Source organism: Juglans microcarpa x Juglans regia, chromosome 8D (genome assembly GCF_004785595.1).
Source record: "Juglans microcarpa x Juglans regia isolate MS1-56 chromosome 8D, Jm3101_v1.0, whole genome shotgun sequence".
NCBI lineage: Eukaryota > Viridiplantae > Streptophyta > Magnoliopsida > Fagales > Juglandaceae > Juglans > Juglans microcarpa x Juglans regia.
In genome coordinates this window covers 22,948,631-22,966,447 of record NC_054608.1, presented here as the reverse complement: position 1 = coordinate 22,966,447, position 17,817 = coordinate 22,948,631, and the positions used below count along the sequence as shown (strand labels likewise).

Here is a 17,817-nt window from a genome sequence, read left to right as displayed (position 1 = left end):
ATCATTCATCAATTCTTAGCTATGGGAATGGGGTGAATAAACAACGCTAACACGTGGTCCTTAGTCTCACGGTCTACAATGCCGTGCCCATCTCCATGCTGGTACATGAACTGGGACACCCTTGCAATGTTCATTGCGATCTCATTAAATGTTTCAGTGAATGGAAAACTTGCAATGCGATTTCCACTAATTGTCTTCCATGTTGCACTAATCAAGGATCTCATGTATTGACGAGAATCTTCCTCACTGGCACCAGTGTCGTTCATGTAGCATTGGATTGATTTAGGATTATCCCCCCTCTTTAACTCATCCTACATTACAAAACACATAAAAACATGTTATCCTATGTTCATGTGAAGTAGCCCAAATAAATGTTGAAAAAAGAATTAGGATAGTATAATTTCCTAACCGTAGATGTTCCGAGATCATCTGCAAGTCGTACAATGAATGATGATAAACGAATTATATCGGGATACTCTTCCAATGAATCCAAGGCTTCCTTTGTTATGGGATTTGTGACGAAAAAATAACAATGCACCAGTATATTTGCTATTGTTATTGTCATCCATCCATATTCAAGGTATTCTTGAAGGCTTGGTGTATATCCGTTGTAAAACCATTTTGCCTCCAACAAATAAGATTTGCATATATCTGCCCACTAAAAGATTGGTGGTGGATCAATGAATTAGAAGAGTTATTGTAACACCCCGTATTTTAGTGTATTTTTACTGAAGGAATTATTTTTATGTAATTAAAATAATTTCTCTTATTTTAAATTGGTTGGATTTTTAGTGAGTTTATTTCTATGATTTTTATTTGGTGGAAATTATTTTTATATGCTTTCTTAATATTTATTTATTGTTATGCATTTAAATTGCTTTTAATATTTAAATTAATTACTGTGGAATTTAATTATTTCAATTTGACTTTACCATTACGTTTAAATTATTTTATTTAACTTGTGGTTTTAAAATCGTTTCCGTTGGATCATTTTTGTGACCCAAGTTATGAGGATTGGACCTCATTTCTTTTCCCTCTATTTTTTCTTTTCCTTTTCTTTTTTTTCTTTTCTTTTTCTTTTTCCTTATTTTTTTCTTTCTTCCCATGCGGACGTTTCTCTCTCCTCTTCTCTCTCTCCCCGCGTCCGTTTCTCCCCCCACCAGCTGCGCCGCCGTCCGCCGGCGGTGGTCGATACCGCCCGGCTCCACAGCTTCCCCAGACGCCGGCCGTCCTACCCCACCAATATCACCGCCGTTCGTGCCGCCGTTAGCCTCCACGAAGCCCACGAAACCCACGACGCCGCGGCACATTTTCCTCCATTGCGCCGCCGTCGCGCCACCTCCGGCCACCATCTTCCTACCACTTCATCCCCGGCCTCTTGGCAACCCATTGGACCCAACCCCAGCTCCGATCCGTCACCGGTGAAGCCCCACCAAGTCCATCTCCGATTTGCACTTTTTTGGCCTAAAACCACCCCTTGCGCCGCCACCCACGGCAAACCACCACCACCACTAGCTTCACCGACCTCCCTAGGCCCTACCCTATCAATCTTGGGTCTTCGTTTGTCCTCGTTGAAAAATGGGTATCTGTGACCCACGGCCACAGTGTATTTTACACTGTGGTGTTGCTCAAACGTCGCCTTTTTCTACTTCGCGATCCTCGGAAAATTATTATATTGCACTGTAAGTATTTCTCCAAAGAACTTTCGTAATTTAAATGTATTTTTGCACTAACCCATTTCACTGTATTTTTGGCATGCCGGACTGAGTCCGAGGAGTTCGGGGGTCGGATGGATTTGTGATTGGAGTTGTTTGGTTGGATTTGATTGGATTGGTATTTGTTGGTTTGGATGTTGTGTTGGTACATGTGCATTTCATCATTTCATGCATGATCATGTTTGTAAAAGAAAACTGGGTTTTCGTGTATTGCATTCATGTTCATGTGCTTTGAAAAGCTATGATTTTATGTGTTAATATTTTTGGTGCGTGTGTATCACGACCCCAAGCCGAGATGGGGCATTAACTCGGTGGAGCTCCTCTGGTTACTCGGGAGCGGAATATACTGAGTAACGTCCCCTGGGTTGCCGCCGGGCGACAATGGGATCGGACGAGATGGTCTCGTGCCGACTCCGTGGTCCTTCTGCTGGCGGGGACTAGAGGATGTCTGGCCACGTACGCGCTGGGCGCGGAACTGGGCATCGCTCGTTGCGTAGTGTGAGTGCTTGGCCACGTACGCGCTGGGCGCGGAACTGAGCACCGCTGCGAAGCCAGGACGTGCGGACGGTCCATAGGGGAGACCATGGTGCATATGGAAATAATGCATGGTGCATTTGGTATTAATGCACTATTTTCTGGGAAAATAGTGCGAGTTGATTTTTGGGTAAATCATTTTCTGGGAAAATGATTTACGGATAATTTGGACCAAAATGGGATTTTGGTGTGTGTTGGAAATTTATCATTTTCGGGGAAAATGATGTTTTGTGGAAAAATGCATGTTTTCATGTGCATGCATGTTAGTTGCATTTAATGCATTTTGTATTACGTTGTTGTTTGGGTTATACTTACCTGCGAGACCATTTTGTGGTGTCGCAGATTTGATGCTGATGAGGAGGAGGAGGGCGAGCCTGAGGAGACGGCTCCGCCTGACGAGTGATCTGGGATCACTCGTTTGTACATTTTTAAAACTATTGTAAATTATTTTATGAATGACTGTATAACTGCTATTTAAATCTTTACTGATGTTTGATTGTAATTAAATTCTGGTACTTAGTTGACTATCCGCTGCGTTATTTTATTTGAACACTGTTGCATGTACACACACTGGCACTTCGTTGGGATGTGTGACCGTGTTGTCACCATCCTGGCATCTCGATCCCTGTGTATTTATATAAGGGGGATTGGGGGCGCCACAGTTATTATAGATAATAAGTTCTAGGGTAAATAGTGATGAATAAGAAAGTCCGAGCCTTACCGCCTTTCTCATGTACCAAATGATGTTGCATCCCTTTTCCTTCAGAGTGTCAAAAGCCATTTCATTAACCGTGTTGTAGACAGAAAGGAAACAAATTTGCATATAATAAGGAAGTTGTTCCATTTCATTGACATCCCACGTAGATCACATGAACAAATTATATGTAAGTATTTGCATCAAAGATAAGCAGCCATATTTTAAGTATTTGAGGTGTGCTGCCATTAATGCAAACCTTTCAATAGCATCCGTGAAGAGCTCAAGTTCTTCTAAAGTGCCATAGACATCATAGACATCATCTACTATTGTCAACAATGCACCGAGCTTTGCTAACATTCTCCTCTCATGTCCAAATTGAGGTTGAAATAATGCTCCCGTTGCCCAAAGGAAATTTTCCACCACTCTATCCCTTGCAAAGCTCAAATCTCCAAGGCCAGTGCTCCTCCACCACCTTTTGTACGAGACAAGAAAATAATATTAGTTTTAGAAATAGAGCATATATTGCATTTTCTTTCCTCTCTAATATAATATATATCAAATAAGGGGATGTTTGGCAGACATGAGAATTCTCAAAATTTCACTCACAAACGTTACTCAAATAGAAATACTTTTTAATTTCAAATTTCCAATCTTTTGATCATATCATTACCTAATCAATATTCAAACACAAAAATCAATATAACTTTTACAAACTTCAAAATATAAACAATTTCTTAATATTATAATATTTTTATTCAACTTTTTCTCTCTTCTTTCCCAAAACTCTTATAAAACATTTTCACTCTACTATTCACAATTTCTAAAATACTCCAAGTATCCAAACCTGCCCTAAATCTCCTTGTAGCTTTTAAGGCTAAGATCCAAGTTATAAATTGAGGATAAACATGTCTTTTTACCTCGACACTTCTTTTAGATCTTCTTGGTGAACTGCTTGTACCATATTAAAATCCAGTTCTGCAAGCTCAACCAAGGTAGGGTTCATATCTTCTCTTCTTCTATATGCATCAATGAACCACCTTGCTTCAGACCTTATCACTCTCCAATGCAATGGAAGCTCTAGGGCATGATTCACCATCGTACAAAGATATTGATCTTTGCTTTGATCCACATACTCTTTAAGATGTTTGGTTGCAAAATCTCTTGCTTCCTCCAAGATGCTTTCGCCTTCTCTCAAGTGGAATGAGGCTTCATACAAAGCAACCATTCCTTCAATATCAGCACATAGACATTCTTTGAAATCCCCCTTTTCATTGAAGAAACTTTTGAAAGTCTCTGCAATCAACAATGCTCATCAATGTTAAAAATAAACGAGGGTTTATGAGTATGATATTTATTTTTGTCAAAGCATTACTAGAATGTTGTTTACCTTGAGGTACATCATATCCGTGTTGTCTCATGAGCCTAAACTCAACAGCTGTGGCATATAAACTCTTCTTCTCGCAAACATCACCATTATGATTAGTAATGTGTTTATTTTCCAATATCCTCCTTATTTCGTCCTCAAAGTGGTAAGATACTCCAAGTCTTTGCAAAGTGTCAATCAGCTCAAGTTGCTTTATAGGATCCACCACTTTGTGAAACATCATTGTTACTTCTCCCTTCAGCTTATCAATCTTTTGGGTGAATAACTCCCCCTACAAATAAACCAATTCTCAAATAAACCGACAAGAATTATAAAAACTACTGAGACAAACAATAAAAAATAGAAATCGCACACTTTACCACATATTCGCTTCTTATTGATTGGATGTAATCATAATGCCAAATGGTAGGATGGTAATTTGCTGATCGTCGGACAATAGTAGAGTCAATACTTGAGTTTTCTTCAGGGGTCATTCTATGGAAAGGATGAGATACTACATCGCCACCTTTTCCTCTTGTTAAAGCTGAGACGGGTCTTTTGGGTGGGAGCAATGTAGAGAGTTTGCAATTTCGTATAGAATCAAGAATGCTAATTAGATGCATTGTGTAAGCCATTAGTGAAGCTTTGCTTTTGTGTTTAAATGAATTGTTGTGGAACATATAATGCTTCAGCCTTCAACCATATGACCTTTTTATATCGATCCTTGGTGGCTATAGTCTAGTATCCCATGCATGGAACGCGGTTTCTCGGCCACCTGTCTCTAGATATTTATAATTTGTCAATATCTCCAACACCCCCATTCCATTACGGCAGTGAATAGTCTTTTCTATGCTCTTTCAAAGCCAACAGAGACAGGTGTAGCTTTCCCACGTCACAAGAAGAATTTTGGATGCCAACAACTCACAAGAAGAAAAATGTACGTGTAGCTGACAACATAAGACTGGAATTTTGGATCATATGTGATCGGTCAGACGAATTTTGTCAAGAAGTTTGAATAAGTAGTACGTACTGGGAGTTGATAGCCTGTTTTCATGGAGTCATGAGAGCTTACTTACCGGCGGCAAAGACCAACCACGTGAAGATGGTGTACGTACAAAATATAGAAATTAAAAATAAAAGAAAAATCTATTTATCATTTTTTTTTTATCATCATCCTCTCAATATTCCTTAACTTGACATTATAAAATGATAAGTCTATAAGTGAAATATAATAAATAGTCTTCAATCATTTAATATCACATCATGAGATGATTAGAAGATGATGCTAAAATGGAAGACGAGTAACATTACTTAAAAATAAAAGAAAATAAAGGTAATACATGTCTCTAACTATTTATAGGGACATGAGACTAGAGAAATAATAAAGATACAATAAATCAATGATTCAGATTGATTTACATACACAATAAACAAAATGAAAATGCTAGTGTAGTCCTTCAAACTTACTGCTTGATTATTTTAATTATTTTAATTTTTACATAATGATTAAGGAAGTGACTATTAGTGAAGTTGTATATTTGTTTTTTTCTTTTTTCTTAATGATTAAGAATGTTAAAAAAATGTTAAAGAGAAAATAGAAGAAAAAAGAAAAATTTTAAATACACTAGCAGGCATGCTAGCGGTAACCGTTGGGCTGCGAACAATACCCTAAACTAAATATGATATGGAATAAGTCATATATATTACCATAAATACTAGAATATTATGAATATCTTTTAAATATGGTAATATTCTAACATAATATTCTAACACAAAAGAGTAAGCAAATAAATAAGGCTAATTATATTTACAAGTTGGTGTGTACCACACGTGATCCTCGGCATTGTGCGATTTGATTGGCAAGAGAAGTTTAAAATTAAGTCATCTTACAAATAAAATCGTGATCATGCCAATAGTATGAAAAGTGTATCTTCCATATATAACATTGCTCTTTTAAGAATGTTGTAAGTCATTATATTGTGTGAAGCAGGTGTTATTTGATCATGCCATGAAGACGAAATCAATGGAAAAATAAATAATCAATGGGACCAATAGATTAGGCTTGGACTCTTGTTTCTTAGCCAAGCCAAGGATGGGAACCGCTATAAAAATAGTTTTGAAATCCAACTTGTGGATTTGTTGAATGCAGTTGTGATCCACATTTGCGAAGAAAGCACTGCAATCATCTTATCAGGATTATGGAGTCATTGACGAAAATACTCACATTCTTTTTCTCAAGATTCTCTATTAAAGAAAGCTGTAACATAGTCATAAATCTAAAATTGGATGGTCTAGATCGGTGGCATGGCTTATTGGAGGGACGAGCGCTGGTGCCCGTGCATGGGCCTGGCACACCTGTGGAGGAGGGAGGAGCAGTAAAATTGAGATCCGATAGATCTAGAGGTGAGGAGTCCAATTGTGCTATTGCCAAATGATGTATTTTGTTTATTGGACAGAGTTTCCAAACATTGAATTGGAGGAAACTTCATCCAAACAATCTATAAAGACAAGTATCTATTAAACAAGTCATTTTTTTTTTTTTTTTTTTTTTACTGTCTAAGTTATTGGACTATACCCCTAGTTTATTCTGAATTTTTTTTTAGCATTTTTTAAATATTTTTTTTAAAACAAATACACACTAAGGGTAGGCCTATTCATCCAGGTCGGGTTTTTTCCTGGCCAGGTCCGATAATCGAGTTCCGGTTACGAGTTTCGGCCCAGAACAAATTCGGGCTAGTATCCGCATAGAAAAACCCAGTTTTAAACCCGGAACCCCTTTCTCTCTAGTTTGAATGCTTTGATTTTTTTTTTTTTATTTTGTTCCTTTCTAGCAACTAAATGGACAAAAACTCAGAAAGAAAATGCTTATTATGTCCAATGAATTGTCCATTTTATAGTTTTTTTTTTTTTTTTTTTACTCTCTTCTCCACGTGGTTTTTTATTGGTGGTCAAGGAATATGAGCATGTACTTTGGCGCATTGCATGTTTTCTTACTAATTTTATTTTAAGCATTACATGCATTGTAATGGAACGAAGAGACGTGGGTACAACCTGTACTTGAGCTTGGCGATGATGGGCTATGGAAGTAACAGAATTAAGCTAGGTTAGAATTATTTACTAACTGGGATTCTTGAAAATTAAAGATCAATCCTAATGCTAATAGATGATGATCATTTGATTGAAGATTCAAAATGCATATAAACAATGTAATATGTGGTTTTCATATAAACAATGTAAACAGCTCCAAGAACGCTGCTCCAAGAAGATGCGGACTTCTTGAAAACTCTCCTTGAGTTTTTTATGGATCCGTTCCAGTTTCACGTAAGGCTGCATGGTAGCAGCTAAGAATGTTGGTCGACAGTTTATGGATTTGGTTTCGGTGGTACTCTAGCCTCTTCCTGAGTTGGCTGTGTCCCACCGTGCGCCAAAAACTAAAGATGGAGAGCTTTTCTTTCAGTTCTCCAAGGAGGAAATATTTCGGTCGGCTGAACCTTTCAGGGTCTCGATTGTTTTGAAGTTCCTCCGCAATAGGCCTTCATTGGATGCTATCAGGATCTTCATTCGAAATCGATGGAATCTTGAAGGTGTTCAAGTGGTTTCGACCATGTGGCGTCCCAGAAATGTTTTTGTACGCATGGCTTCAGAGGAGGATTGTATGAGAGCACTGTCTAGGGAAGCTTGCGATATTGACGGGATCCCATATCGTGCTTTCCATTGGACACCAAATTTTAAGGAGCAGGAAGAACCATCTATTGTTCCGATTTGGATTGAATTACCAGGTTTGCCTCCTAACTTTTATCATGAATCTTTTCTTAAAATTTTAACAGCCCCGATAGGTAGATTTATTAGGCGTGATAATCCAATGCGGTGTGCGACTCGCACTGATGGTGCGCGTATTTGTGTGGAGATGGATGCTGCCATTGAGCCTCTTTCTCATTTTTGGTTTGGGACGCCTGGGTTGGGGTCTAGCCGTAAGCAAGATATTGTGTATGAAACATTGCCCGCGTTCTGTTCTAAATGCAAAATTCAGGGGCATAATGTACGCACTTGTAGAGCTAGGAAAAAGAGACTAGAAAATCGATCTTGGGTTCAGCAACAAGAAACTGTTGTTGAAGACCAAGAACCCGTTGCTGAAGAGCCGAAAGAACCTGTTATAGTAGAATCTAGGGTTGAAGATCAAACAAAGTTGGTTCAGGAACCCAAAGAGTTAACGTTTCCTTCAGTTACTGCGGAAAAAGAAACTGCAGAAAATATTACTTCAGAGATTAATCTGGTACTCGGGGACCTCTGCATCAGCTTTGTTGATTGAAGAGTTGGATGTGGATAAAGAGCATGGTGAGGTTCCTAATACAAAGGATTCTGTAGAGGCGAGGCAGAATAAGGCAAGATTGGAAAGGGTTGATGTACTGCAGGATTCAGTTACTCTGCTACGGGAGGCGGAGGTGGCTACGGAAGCTTTAGTTGGGGATGTTTCTTTTAATGATTCGGAGGTGTATACAGAGCAGAGGGTTGATGACCAAATGCAAAAGGATGTTGTCTGTCTGGAAGAAGGGTCTCTCTCAGATCCGGAGCCTGATATACATGTTGACGTTTTTCCGCAGGACAAGGACTATCATACGGAAATAGAGGAAGAAGCTGGAAAGAGGAAGTATAACAAAAACAAATTCGAGAAAATAAGGAGTTCTAATCGGGTGATTACTAGAGCAACAAAATTTTCTTTATGACAGGTTCTATTTTGGTATGGAACATCAGGGGACTTGGAACTTCTGTGGGACGTTTAAAGAGTTTGATTAGTAAGTTTAAACCGAAGATGGTAGTTTTGTTGGAGCCTTTCCAGAGTCTTGATAAAGCTCATTATTACATGCGGGCTCTTCAATTTGATAATGTAATATATAATGATGAAGTTGGTGGGAAAATATGGGTCTTGTGGATGAATGATCTAGCGGTGAATGTTATTCGGATGACATCGCAGTTCTTATCTTTAAGTATAGCGGAGGGTGATTTTCAGTTTTTGGGTAACTTTATTTATGCAAAATGTAATATGATGGATAGGCAAATTTTATGGGAGGAGTTGAGGTGGAATAATCTGAGTGAGGATCCTTGTTTGTTTGCTGAAGATTTTAATATTATTCGTTCGGATTTGGAAAGAAGGGGTGGTAGATCAAGGCCAATAGCTGCTATGGATGATTTTAATAAATGGATTCATGAGGGTTGTTTGATTGATTTAAACTCACTTGGTAGTAAGTTCTCTTGGTGTAATGGTCAGCGTGGATTAGCTAGAGCTTGGGCTAAACTGGACCGTGTTTTACTTGATGCGAATTTAATGTCTATTGTCCCTAATGTGACTTGTTCGTATTTGCCGAGGATGACTTCGGATCATTGTCCCATGCTAATAGAATTCCTTAAAGATCCTTATTCCTATGGCCCTTGTCCATTTCGTTTTCAGCAAATGTGGGTTGAGCATCCAGAGTTTATAGATTTTGTTAAGAGTGTGTGTTCTGTTCCGGTGGTTGGGACGGGGCTTCTTAAACTTGCTAGTAGGCTTAAAAGGGTTAAGGTGGCTCTTCGTGAATGGAATAAGCAAGTGTTTGGAAGGACCAATGCTCATATTGCATCTCTGGAAGTGAAGGTTGAGGGGCTTGAAGGGAGTCTGCAAAGAGAATGGGATATAGATGCCGAGAGGGAGCTTGTGGTGGCTTCTGCTGAGTTGTCCTCTTGGAGACGTAGGGAAGATATCATATTAGCTCAAATGGCAAAAATAAAATGGAATATGGAAGGTGATAGGAACTCTAAATTCTTTCATGTGTGGTTAGCTAATAAAAGACGTAAAAGAATCCAAGGAATGAGAACTCCGGATGGGATTGAGTTTAATTCATCGGAAGAAATTCATAATGGTGTCGTTGATTATTTCGCGGATTTCCTTAAAAATACTAATCAGTTAAGAGCACTTCCAGATTTATCACATTTGATCTCGCCGGCTATTGAAGAAGTGGATTGTACCCACCTTTGTTGTATTCCTTCCTTGGAAGAAGTCAAGGAGGCTCTCTCTTCTATTCCTATAAACAGTTCCCCTGAGCCAGATGGTTTTGGAGCAGGTTTTTTTAAAAGTTGTTGGGAGGTGATTAAGATGGATGTTTTGGAAGCTATATCTGAATTTTTTCTATCTAAAAAACTTCCAAGGTTTTATTCGGCTTCTTTTATTGTGCTTATTCCGAAAACAGATGTACTTATGGGTTTTGATAAATTTTGGTCGATAAGTCTTTGTTCGGTTTTCTATAAAATTTGTTCAAAAATTATTGTGAGTCGTTTGGCAGGTTTTCTTCCCAAATTGATATCCCTTGAGCAATGAGCTTTTATACCTGGGAGAAGTATTTTTGAGAATATTAATATTACTCAGGAAATGGTTCATTCCCTGAATAAGGTTTCTCATGGAGGCAATATTATGATTAAAGTTGACATGGCAAAAGCATATGATCGGGTAGATTGGAATTTTTTGTTGGAGGTTCTCCGTTGTTTTGGATTTCCTCTTTCTTTTTGTGAGTTAATTCGTGCTTGCATTTCGAATATTTGGTACTCTGTAATACTAAATGGAACGTTGAAAGGTTTTTTTCAAGGTGGTCGTGGGTTACGTCAGGGGGATCCATTATCGCCTTATCTATTTATTATTATTCACGAAGTCCTTTCTCATCTTTTGAAACAGAGTGTGGTGGCAAAAAAGATTGGGCAATTCTCTCAATCTAGAGGTACTCCTCAGATTTCTCATCTTATGTACGTGGATGATATTGTGATTTTTTTGAATGGGAGTAAGAAATCTATTAGGGAACTTTTAATGGTGTTTGAACAGTATGAAGCATGGTCTGGCTAGATGATTAATAAAGAAAAAAATAGACATATTTTTCTCTTCAAAAATTTCTGTTGCGCTTAAGAGGCTTCTAAAAAGGTTGACAGGGTTCTCGGAAGGCTCTTTTCCTTTTAAATATTTGGGAGTTCCGATTGTATTGGGGCGTCTAAAACATGGGCATTTGGAGGAGATGGTTAATAAAGTTTGGAATAAAATTAGCAGCTGGAAAATGAAGCTCATCTCCTCAGGTGGTCGTTTAATACTTCTTCGGCATATGCTTTCTAATATGGCCTTACATTTATTTGCTGTTTTGCAGGTGCCCCAATCTATTATTAAAGTTTTAAACCGTATGATGAGTACTTTTTTCTGGGGTGAGGTGAATGATAAAGTAAAAACAAAAGTGGGTGTTATGGGATAATATGTGTAAGCCTGTGAAGGAAAGGGGTCTGGGCTTGCACAACTTGGAGGATATGCAAAAAGCATTGCATATGCGACTTGCATGGAATTTAATTCAAGGTAAATCCTTATGGGCAAATTTTTTTTAAAGGAAAATATGTGGGTTCTTCACCTTGGTCTCTCATTGATAAGAAAAAAGGTACGAGGTTTTGGAAAATGATAGTCAAGAGTATTCCTGATGTGCTGAATAATTCAAAGTGGAAAGTGAGGGAAGGGAATATTTTGTTTTGGTATGATAAATGGAGGGATAGGGATCCGTTAGTTGAGGATTGCCAGATTGTGGAGACTCCGTTGCTTAAAGTTAAGGAATGTAAGCTGAATAATAGTTGGGATATGGAGCTGTTAGTTTCGTTAGTGGGTCAGGATAATGTGGATGGTATTATTGAGGCTTTGGCTGGTTGTAAGGAGGGGTCTGATGTGTTGATCTGGACTAATCATGAGAGTGGTAATTTTTCTACCAAATCAGCTTGGGATTGTATTCGAATAAGAGGTACTAGTTTGGATTGGCATTCTTGGTTGTGGCATAGGTTGTTGCCTCTTAAAATTTCGATTTTTATGTGGAGAGCATGGAATATGGCTTTGAGCGTTGATGATAGTCTTAGACGGATTGGGATCCCGATAGTTTCTCGTTGTGATTGTTGTGAAGTGGGTAAGTATGAGGATCAAAATCATGTGCTGTTTGGAGGAGAGTTTGCAACTAACATATGGCGTCTTTGTGGTAATATTTTTGGTCTACCGATTGGTCGTACTTGGATGGAGACAGTGACGGCTTGGTTTAGACGTGCGTCAAATGATTCTCAAGTGGGGATTTTTGTGAGGCTACTTCCGTTGGTTATTAGTTGGCACCTTTGGTGTAGAAGGTGTGCTGCCCGTATGGAGGGGCGCACTCAATCTATTAGTGCAGTTTGGCATATTATTAAGAATTGGATGGGTTTAATAAGTTCAGATATGAAAAAGGTTAAGAAATGTTCTACGCATGAATTGCAGATTTTACATGCTTTGCGAATTATGCCTAAAGTCCCTGTGAGGCAATATTTAAAGATTGTGGCTTGGCAAAAACCTGCTCAAGGGTGCTTTAAATTGAATACAGATGGTAGTAGTCTAGGAAACCCGGGTTCTTCAGGGGTGGGTGGTATTATTAGAAATGATCAAGGACAATTGGTGCATGCTTTTAATTCTCATATTGGCTTCGGTTCAAATAATAGAGCTGAGTTGTTAGCTCTGCTGCAGGGTCTTAAAGCCTGTAAAAATTTAGGGATTAATTTTGTAGAAATAGAATTAGATTCTCAAGTGGTAATCTCGTGGTGGATTAGGCGGAGATGTGGAGTATGGTATTTGGAGGATTTTTGGGATGATATACTTGTTCTTATGGATTCGATGGTTTGCGTAGTCCGGCATGTTTATAGGGAAGGAAATAAAGTTGCTGACTGGTTGGCTCGGAGTGGAGCGGCTGGTCATAACACGGAATGAAATATTATTGAGGATTTACCTAGGATCCTTCGTGGATTAATTAGACTGGATAAACTAGGTTTACCATCTTTGCATTGCTGTTAGAATTATCCATCTTGTTTGGTTGTTGGCTCGGAGTGTTTGTTGTAAGGTTTTTCTCCATGTTTTGTGCTAACGTTTGTGTTGTAGGTGAGGTTTTTTTCTCTAATTTTTATTTTTTGGATAGAAGAAACTAGGCTATTTTTGATACCTGGTTTCGGATTTTTATATTGTATCCCTAGGTATTGGTATGTAACCACGGTTTTCTTTCTCTATAAGTGAGGGTTTATTAATAAAATTGGGACGGAGTCACTCGTGGACAGGTGATTCTCGGCTCTTTAAAAAAAAAAATGTAGTTTTCATATAAACAATGTAATATTATTTTATAAACAATTATATTTTAAAAAATTAAATAAATAGAGTTTGAATGTTGCATTAACATTTTTTTCATGAAAAAATATTCATAACACGTAGCCTTTGATTTAAAAAAAAAAAAAAAAAAAAACCAATTTCAATCCGGGTTCCGGACCCTGGCTAACCCGGTCCGTATTCCAACCCGATTTTGAAATCTGATTTCTGGTTCGAGTATACCCAAAATTTCAGGCCAGAATCATGATGAACATTCTTGATTATGGGAAGCTAGTGGTAACTTTTTTAACTATTTAAAAATAAATAAATAAATAAAATATATTAAGGGTCAAACCCTGGTACAAATCTAGGACCAAGCAAAACTAACATTTTCTTAAAGAAAAAATATTTGATTATGGCATGGTGATAAGAAGCACGTGACAATTTTTCTAGAAGTCTGGTATCGAAGAAGAGTGATGCTAGGCTGCCACAGCTGGCCGTGCAGCTTAGGTAAAATTTTTCTTTTTTTATTTTTTTATTTTTTATTTTTACATTTTTTAAATATTTTTAAATATTTTTAAAAAATAAAAAAAATAAATTTACTAACAATCATTTTTTTAATTAATAAATAAATAAATAAAAATTAAATACATAAGGAGTAAAAAAAAAAAGTCATACTAACATTATTCATTAAGATGAGTTTTCATAATTGTAGTCTAGTCTTCCAGCTAGACGTCTGGTCATACAATTTTTCAACATACAAAATGTTGGCTAGGCCAGACAACCCATGTCAAAGTCTTCCGGCTACTAAGAGCACAGGCCTTAAATTTTGACTAAATTTTTTTAAAATTAATTGTATTGGACTAATTAAATCATTTCAAATCAAGCTACGAGTTACAAAAAAATGAAAAATCATATTTAGTAAGTTACTATTCACCAACTAAAATAATATTTTATTAAAAAATATTTCCTTTCTCTTTATTTCTTCTTCCTTTCTCTTCGTTTTTTCTTCATGTTAAATAATCTGTTTGGATAGTAAAAATTTAATTATTAATTAATATATAGAATGTGTATGTAAAATATAAAAAAAATTAAAAAATTATTAAAATATATAATAGAATATTATTATTTTGACTTTAAAATAATTAATCCAATATAAATTAATCTCTTTAAAGATTTTGACTTTAGCCAAAATCTCAAATTTTAATCCAAATTTAGGTTACATTTAGATGTTGAATTGAGTTTAGTTGAGTTGAGATGATAAAATATTATTAGAATATTATTTTTAAATATTATTATTATTTTAAGATTTAAAAAAGTTAAATTATTTAGTATATTTTATATTGAGATTTGAAAAAATTGTAACGATGAATTGAGATGAGTTAAGATGATTTTAGGTTCAAACGAAACTTAGACTTCACAATGGCAATGCGCTAACGATGGCAGTCCCAGCTAAGAAGCACGAGATAGGAATTGTCGAACTTGAGTTGTTTCTAGCCCCACGTGCCTCGACTCTGATCAGGTTGTCTTTGCCAACTTGCAACGAATTTTCCAACATGGTCTGTGTTTGAAAATAGCAATATTTTAAACTGTGCAAAAACGTGTGTATTTATACTTAACCACGCAAGAATCCTAGTTTACGAATATTCGCTCGAGCAATGTGTCGAGCGAATAATCTACCTATGGTTCGTTCTAGCGGAATGTCGAACAAAGTGTAGAGCCAAAGTTTGCTCGAGTCATAGTCAAACCAAGTCTTTGAAATAACGTTTTAAACAGGAAATCAAGCCACCATTCCAACACTGGATAATAATAATATTAAAATTTAAAATAGTTACAAATTTATTTGGAGAAAATTGTTTGAATTTTTTTATTAAAAAAATTGAAATTTTAAAAATTTTTGAAACAAACATATAGAAGAAGTACGTCTTCCACTATGTACTTCTTGATAAATTTTCACACAGATGAACTATTGTGATGGGCAGCGGCTTACAACTTTACGGGATTATTGTGAAGTCTAAAACCACCATTAACCGCATGTCTCGTGGTATATTATACACTTTCTTTTCATAGCATTTGAGGGAGGGGAGGCCATTATATTCGATTTGAATAATGAGATAAGATGAGATGATTTTAAATGAAAGTTAAAAGTTAAATAAAATATTAAATATTATTTTTTTAATAATTATTATTTTAAAATTTTAAAAAAATTGAATTATTTATTATATTTTGTATAAAAATTTAAAAAAATTATAATGATGAGATGAGATAAAATATTTTTATTATCTAAATGGCCGTGTTTTATGACCATTGTAATCAAATTTAAAAGGTCTACATGACATAAAGTCTTGCTTGCAATTATTATTTTAAGACTTTTACTCCTAGGGCAATTCTGGTACTCTCAGGTGTTTTACGCTGTTTATTTACGCTGTTTATATATAACTACATCCATGAAGACAATTTATGACAGATGTATTTTACGCTGTTTATTTTTACAATTTAAATAAGATGAGATGAGATATTTTAAATAGTAATAATATTTTTTGAATTAATACGAGATGAATGAATGAATGTAGTTTGAGCCCTAGCCTTTTTAAGGCATTTAGTAAGAGAATTGCTACTATCCTCTTAGTCATACCGTTTACTTTATTGACGTGAAACTACCATATAATGTAACATGATTTATTAAAAAGATATATATATATATATATTTAAAATAAAATGTCATCTAAAAATATAAAAAAAGAAAAATTAAAATCCTAGATTCCTTCTATTTCTTTTATATTTGTGTTTTAATTTTTTTTAATTTTTCAATAGTCTACGTGGCACCACCTGATAGTATCACGTCAAGAGAATAAACTGAACTACTAATATTACAAGGCTATTTCAGTAAAATGCTTGGTACGTGGATCCTTTCCACCGTTAAATATAAATATAAATGTGTATATATATATACACACTAGTAAAGGGCAAACACGTGCATTGCACGTGTGCCCAATTGTGAAAATATAAAAAATATTTTTAAAAATAACATTTATAAAATCAAAAAATATGTAATAATAAAAAATAGCTTAATATATATAATTATAAAATGTAATAGTTTTGTTTATATTTTAAGATTTTCATTTATTATAAAAATAATCACATATATTATGTGCAGAATATCTATAATTATAACATAAGAATTTGCACGAACATATTTATAATTACACAATTTCTTATTGTAGATAAAAGAGTGACTATTGAAGCTAATGCATTATCATCCTAATTACAAATAAAAAGCAAGAGCTACCTCATAATTACATATGAATTTCTTATATAGTTTATCACATAAGTGTATTTTATTGGGCTCTTAGTTAAATATCCTACTATTTCCGTGGGCTTTCAAGTGGTTTGTAGTATATTAATTTATGTGGGCCTAGCTGGTGAGTTGGGGGTTTGAGTGTATTTTATTGGGCTAAGTTTATGTGAATTAAGTCCAGCATGTGTGCAACCGAAAACCCTACGTTTTCATCTCTCTCTTTCTTTTTTTGAATGCGCTACACGACATCTTCTTATTCTTCCTTCAATTCTCAATTCTTTTTTTCCTTCCTACTGCCAAGGCCGCCCACCTGCTTCAATCCAACCAACGCCACCGACTGATTCTTCTTCCTTGGTTGCCACCGCAGTCACACCTCTCGGTAGGCCACCCCGAACTCATCCACTCTCATTTCCGTCTCTCTGCTTCTCTCACCACATCTTCTCTCTCTCTCTCTCTCAGAGGCTCCGTAGCCGTCGACCCCAGCCTCGCTGCCATCAATATCCACCCAGGTTCACCGTCGCCTCCAGCCCTTCTTAGTTTGTATAATATTAGATACCCTTTGTTGCATTTCTTCAGTCAATCAGTGTAAACCGTGTCTAATAAGTTGGAGATACTCCTTCTAATGGGCTAGCTTTGATCTCAGAGGAATGAATATTTGAGAGTTCAGCTCATGTGTTATTTGGTCTTGGTTGTAAATCATTTAGGTCAATAACATAAACGACACATATGTGAAGCCCAACCCAGACCCAAAACGTTGCCGTTTTCATAAGGAAAAAACCTTAACTCTACGACCAACCCTATAAATACATCCTTATGAATTTGCCTCTCATTCCACCACCTTCCAGATTCTTCTACCCCCTGTCTCTCTCACTCACATGCGCACCTTTCTTCCTCTCATTTTCTCGTCTATTTCATTTTCATATGCATTTTTTCTCTTCTCTTGTTGCTACAAGAAGAACATTTCTTGTTGATATTGTGTTGTTCTGTGCATGTTTTTAATATTTGTCGATTTTTTTTTCAGTGTTCCTCTTTGATGGAATTTTTTTTTTTTGTATTTATAGTCTTTGTCGTTCAACA

At 36.2% G+C, this 17,817-nt stretch overlaps 2 protein-coding genes across 2 annotated transcripts; one reads left to right on the top strand and one right to left on the bottom strand.

The window, feature by feature from the left end:
* LOC121243118 (myrcene synthase, chloroplastic-like) lies at nucleotides 1–4,832 on the bottom strand. The gene is made up of 7 exons (XM_041141175.1): nucleotides 4,690–4,832; nucleotides 4,334–4,601; nucleotides 3,864–4,239; nucleotides 3,203–3,418; nucleotides 2,971–3,109; nucleotides 410–658; nucleotides 1–311 (listed from the first exon to the last, which is right to left on the bottom strand). The coding sequence occupies exons 1-7, from the start codon at nucleotides 4,801–4,803 to the stop codon at nucleotides 9–11; spliced, it is 1,665 nt and encodes a 554-aa protein (XP_040997109.1). The 5' UTR covers nucleotides 4,804–4,832; the 3' UTR covers nucleotides 1–8.
* A 2,549-nt stretch (nucleotides 4,833–7,381) lies between these two features.
* LOC121242304 lies at nucleotides 7,382–11,486 on the top strand. The gene is made up of 6 exons (XM_041140189.1): nucleotides 7,382–7,412; nucleotides 7,551–7,630; nucleotides 7,701–8,582; nucleotides 8,665–8,957; nucleotides 9,062–10,404; nucleotides 11,467–11,486. The coding sequence occupies exons 1-6, from the start codon at nucleotides 7,382–7,384 to the stop codon at nucleotides 11,484–11,486; spliced, it is 2,649 nt and encodes an 882-aa protein (XP_040996123.1).
* The last annotated feature ends 6,331 nt before the right edge of the window (nucleotides 11,487–17,817 follow it).

What these genes read in the sequence shown, in the direction of transcription:
- LOC121243118 (XM_041141175.1), bottom strand. Translation starts at nt 4,803, where the DNA reads ATGACCCCTGAAGAAAACTCAAGTATTGACTCTACTATTGTCCGACGA. An exon ending in CAATAAGAAGCGAATATGTG is followed by an intron (nt 4,602 to 4,689) that starts GTAAAGTGTGCG and finishes GTTTATTTGTAG; the next exon opens with GGGGAGTTATTCACCCAAAA. An exon ending in ATGATCTCGGAACATCTACG is followed by an intron (nt 312 to 409) that starts GTTAGGAAATTA and finishes TTTGTAATGTAG; the next exon opens with GATGAGTTAAAGAGGGGGGA.
- LOC121242304 (XM_041140189.1), top strand. Translation starts at nt 7,382, where the DNA reads ATGGGCTATGGAAGTAACAGAATTAAGCTAG. An exon ending in AAGTAACAGAATTAAGCTAG is followed by an intron (nt 7,413 to 7,550) that starts GTTAGAATTATT and finishes CAATGTAAACAG; the next exon opens with CTCCAAGAACGCTGCTCCAA. An exon ending in TTACTTCAGAGATTAATCTG is followed by an intron (nt 8,583 to 8,664) that starts GTACTCGGGGAC and finishes CCTAATACAAAG; the next exon opens with GATTCTGTAGAGGCGAGGCA.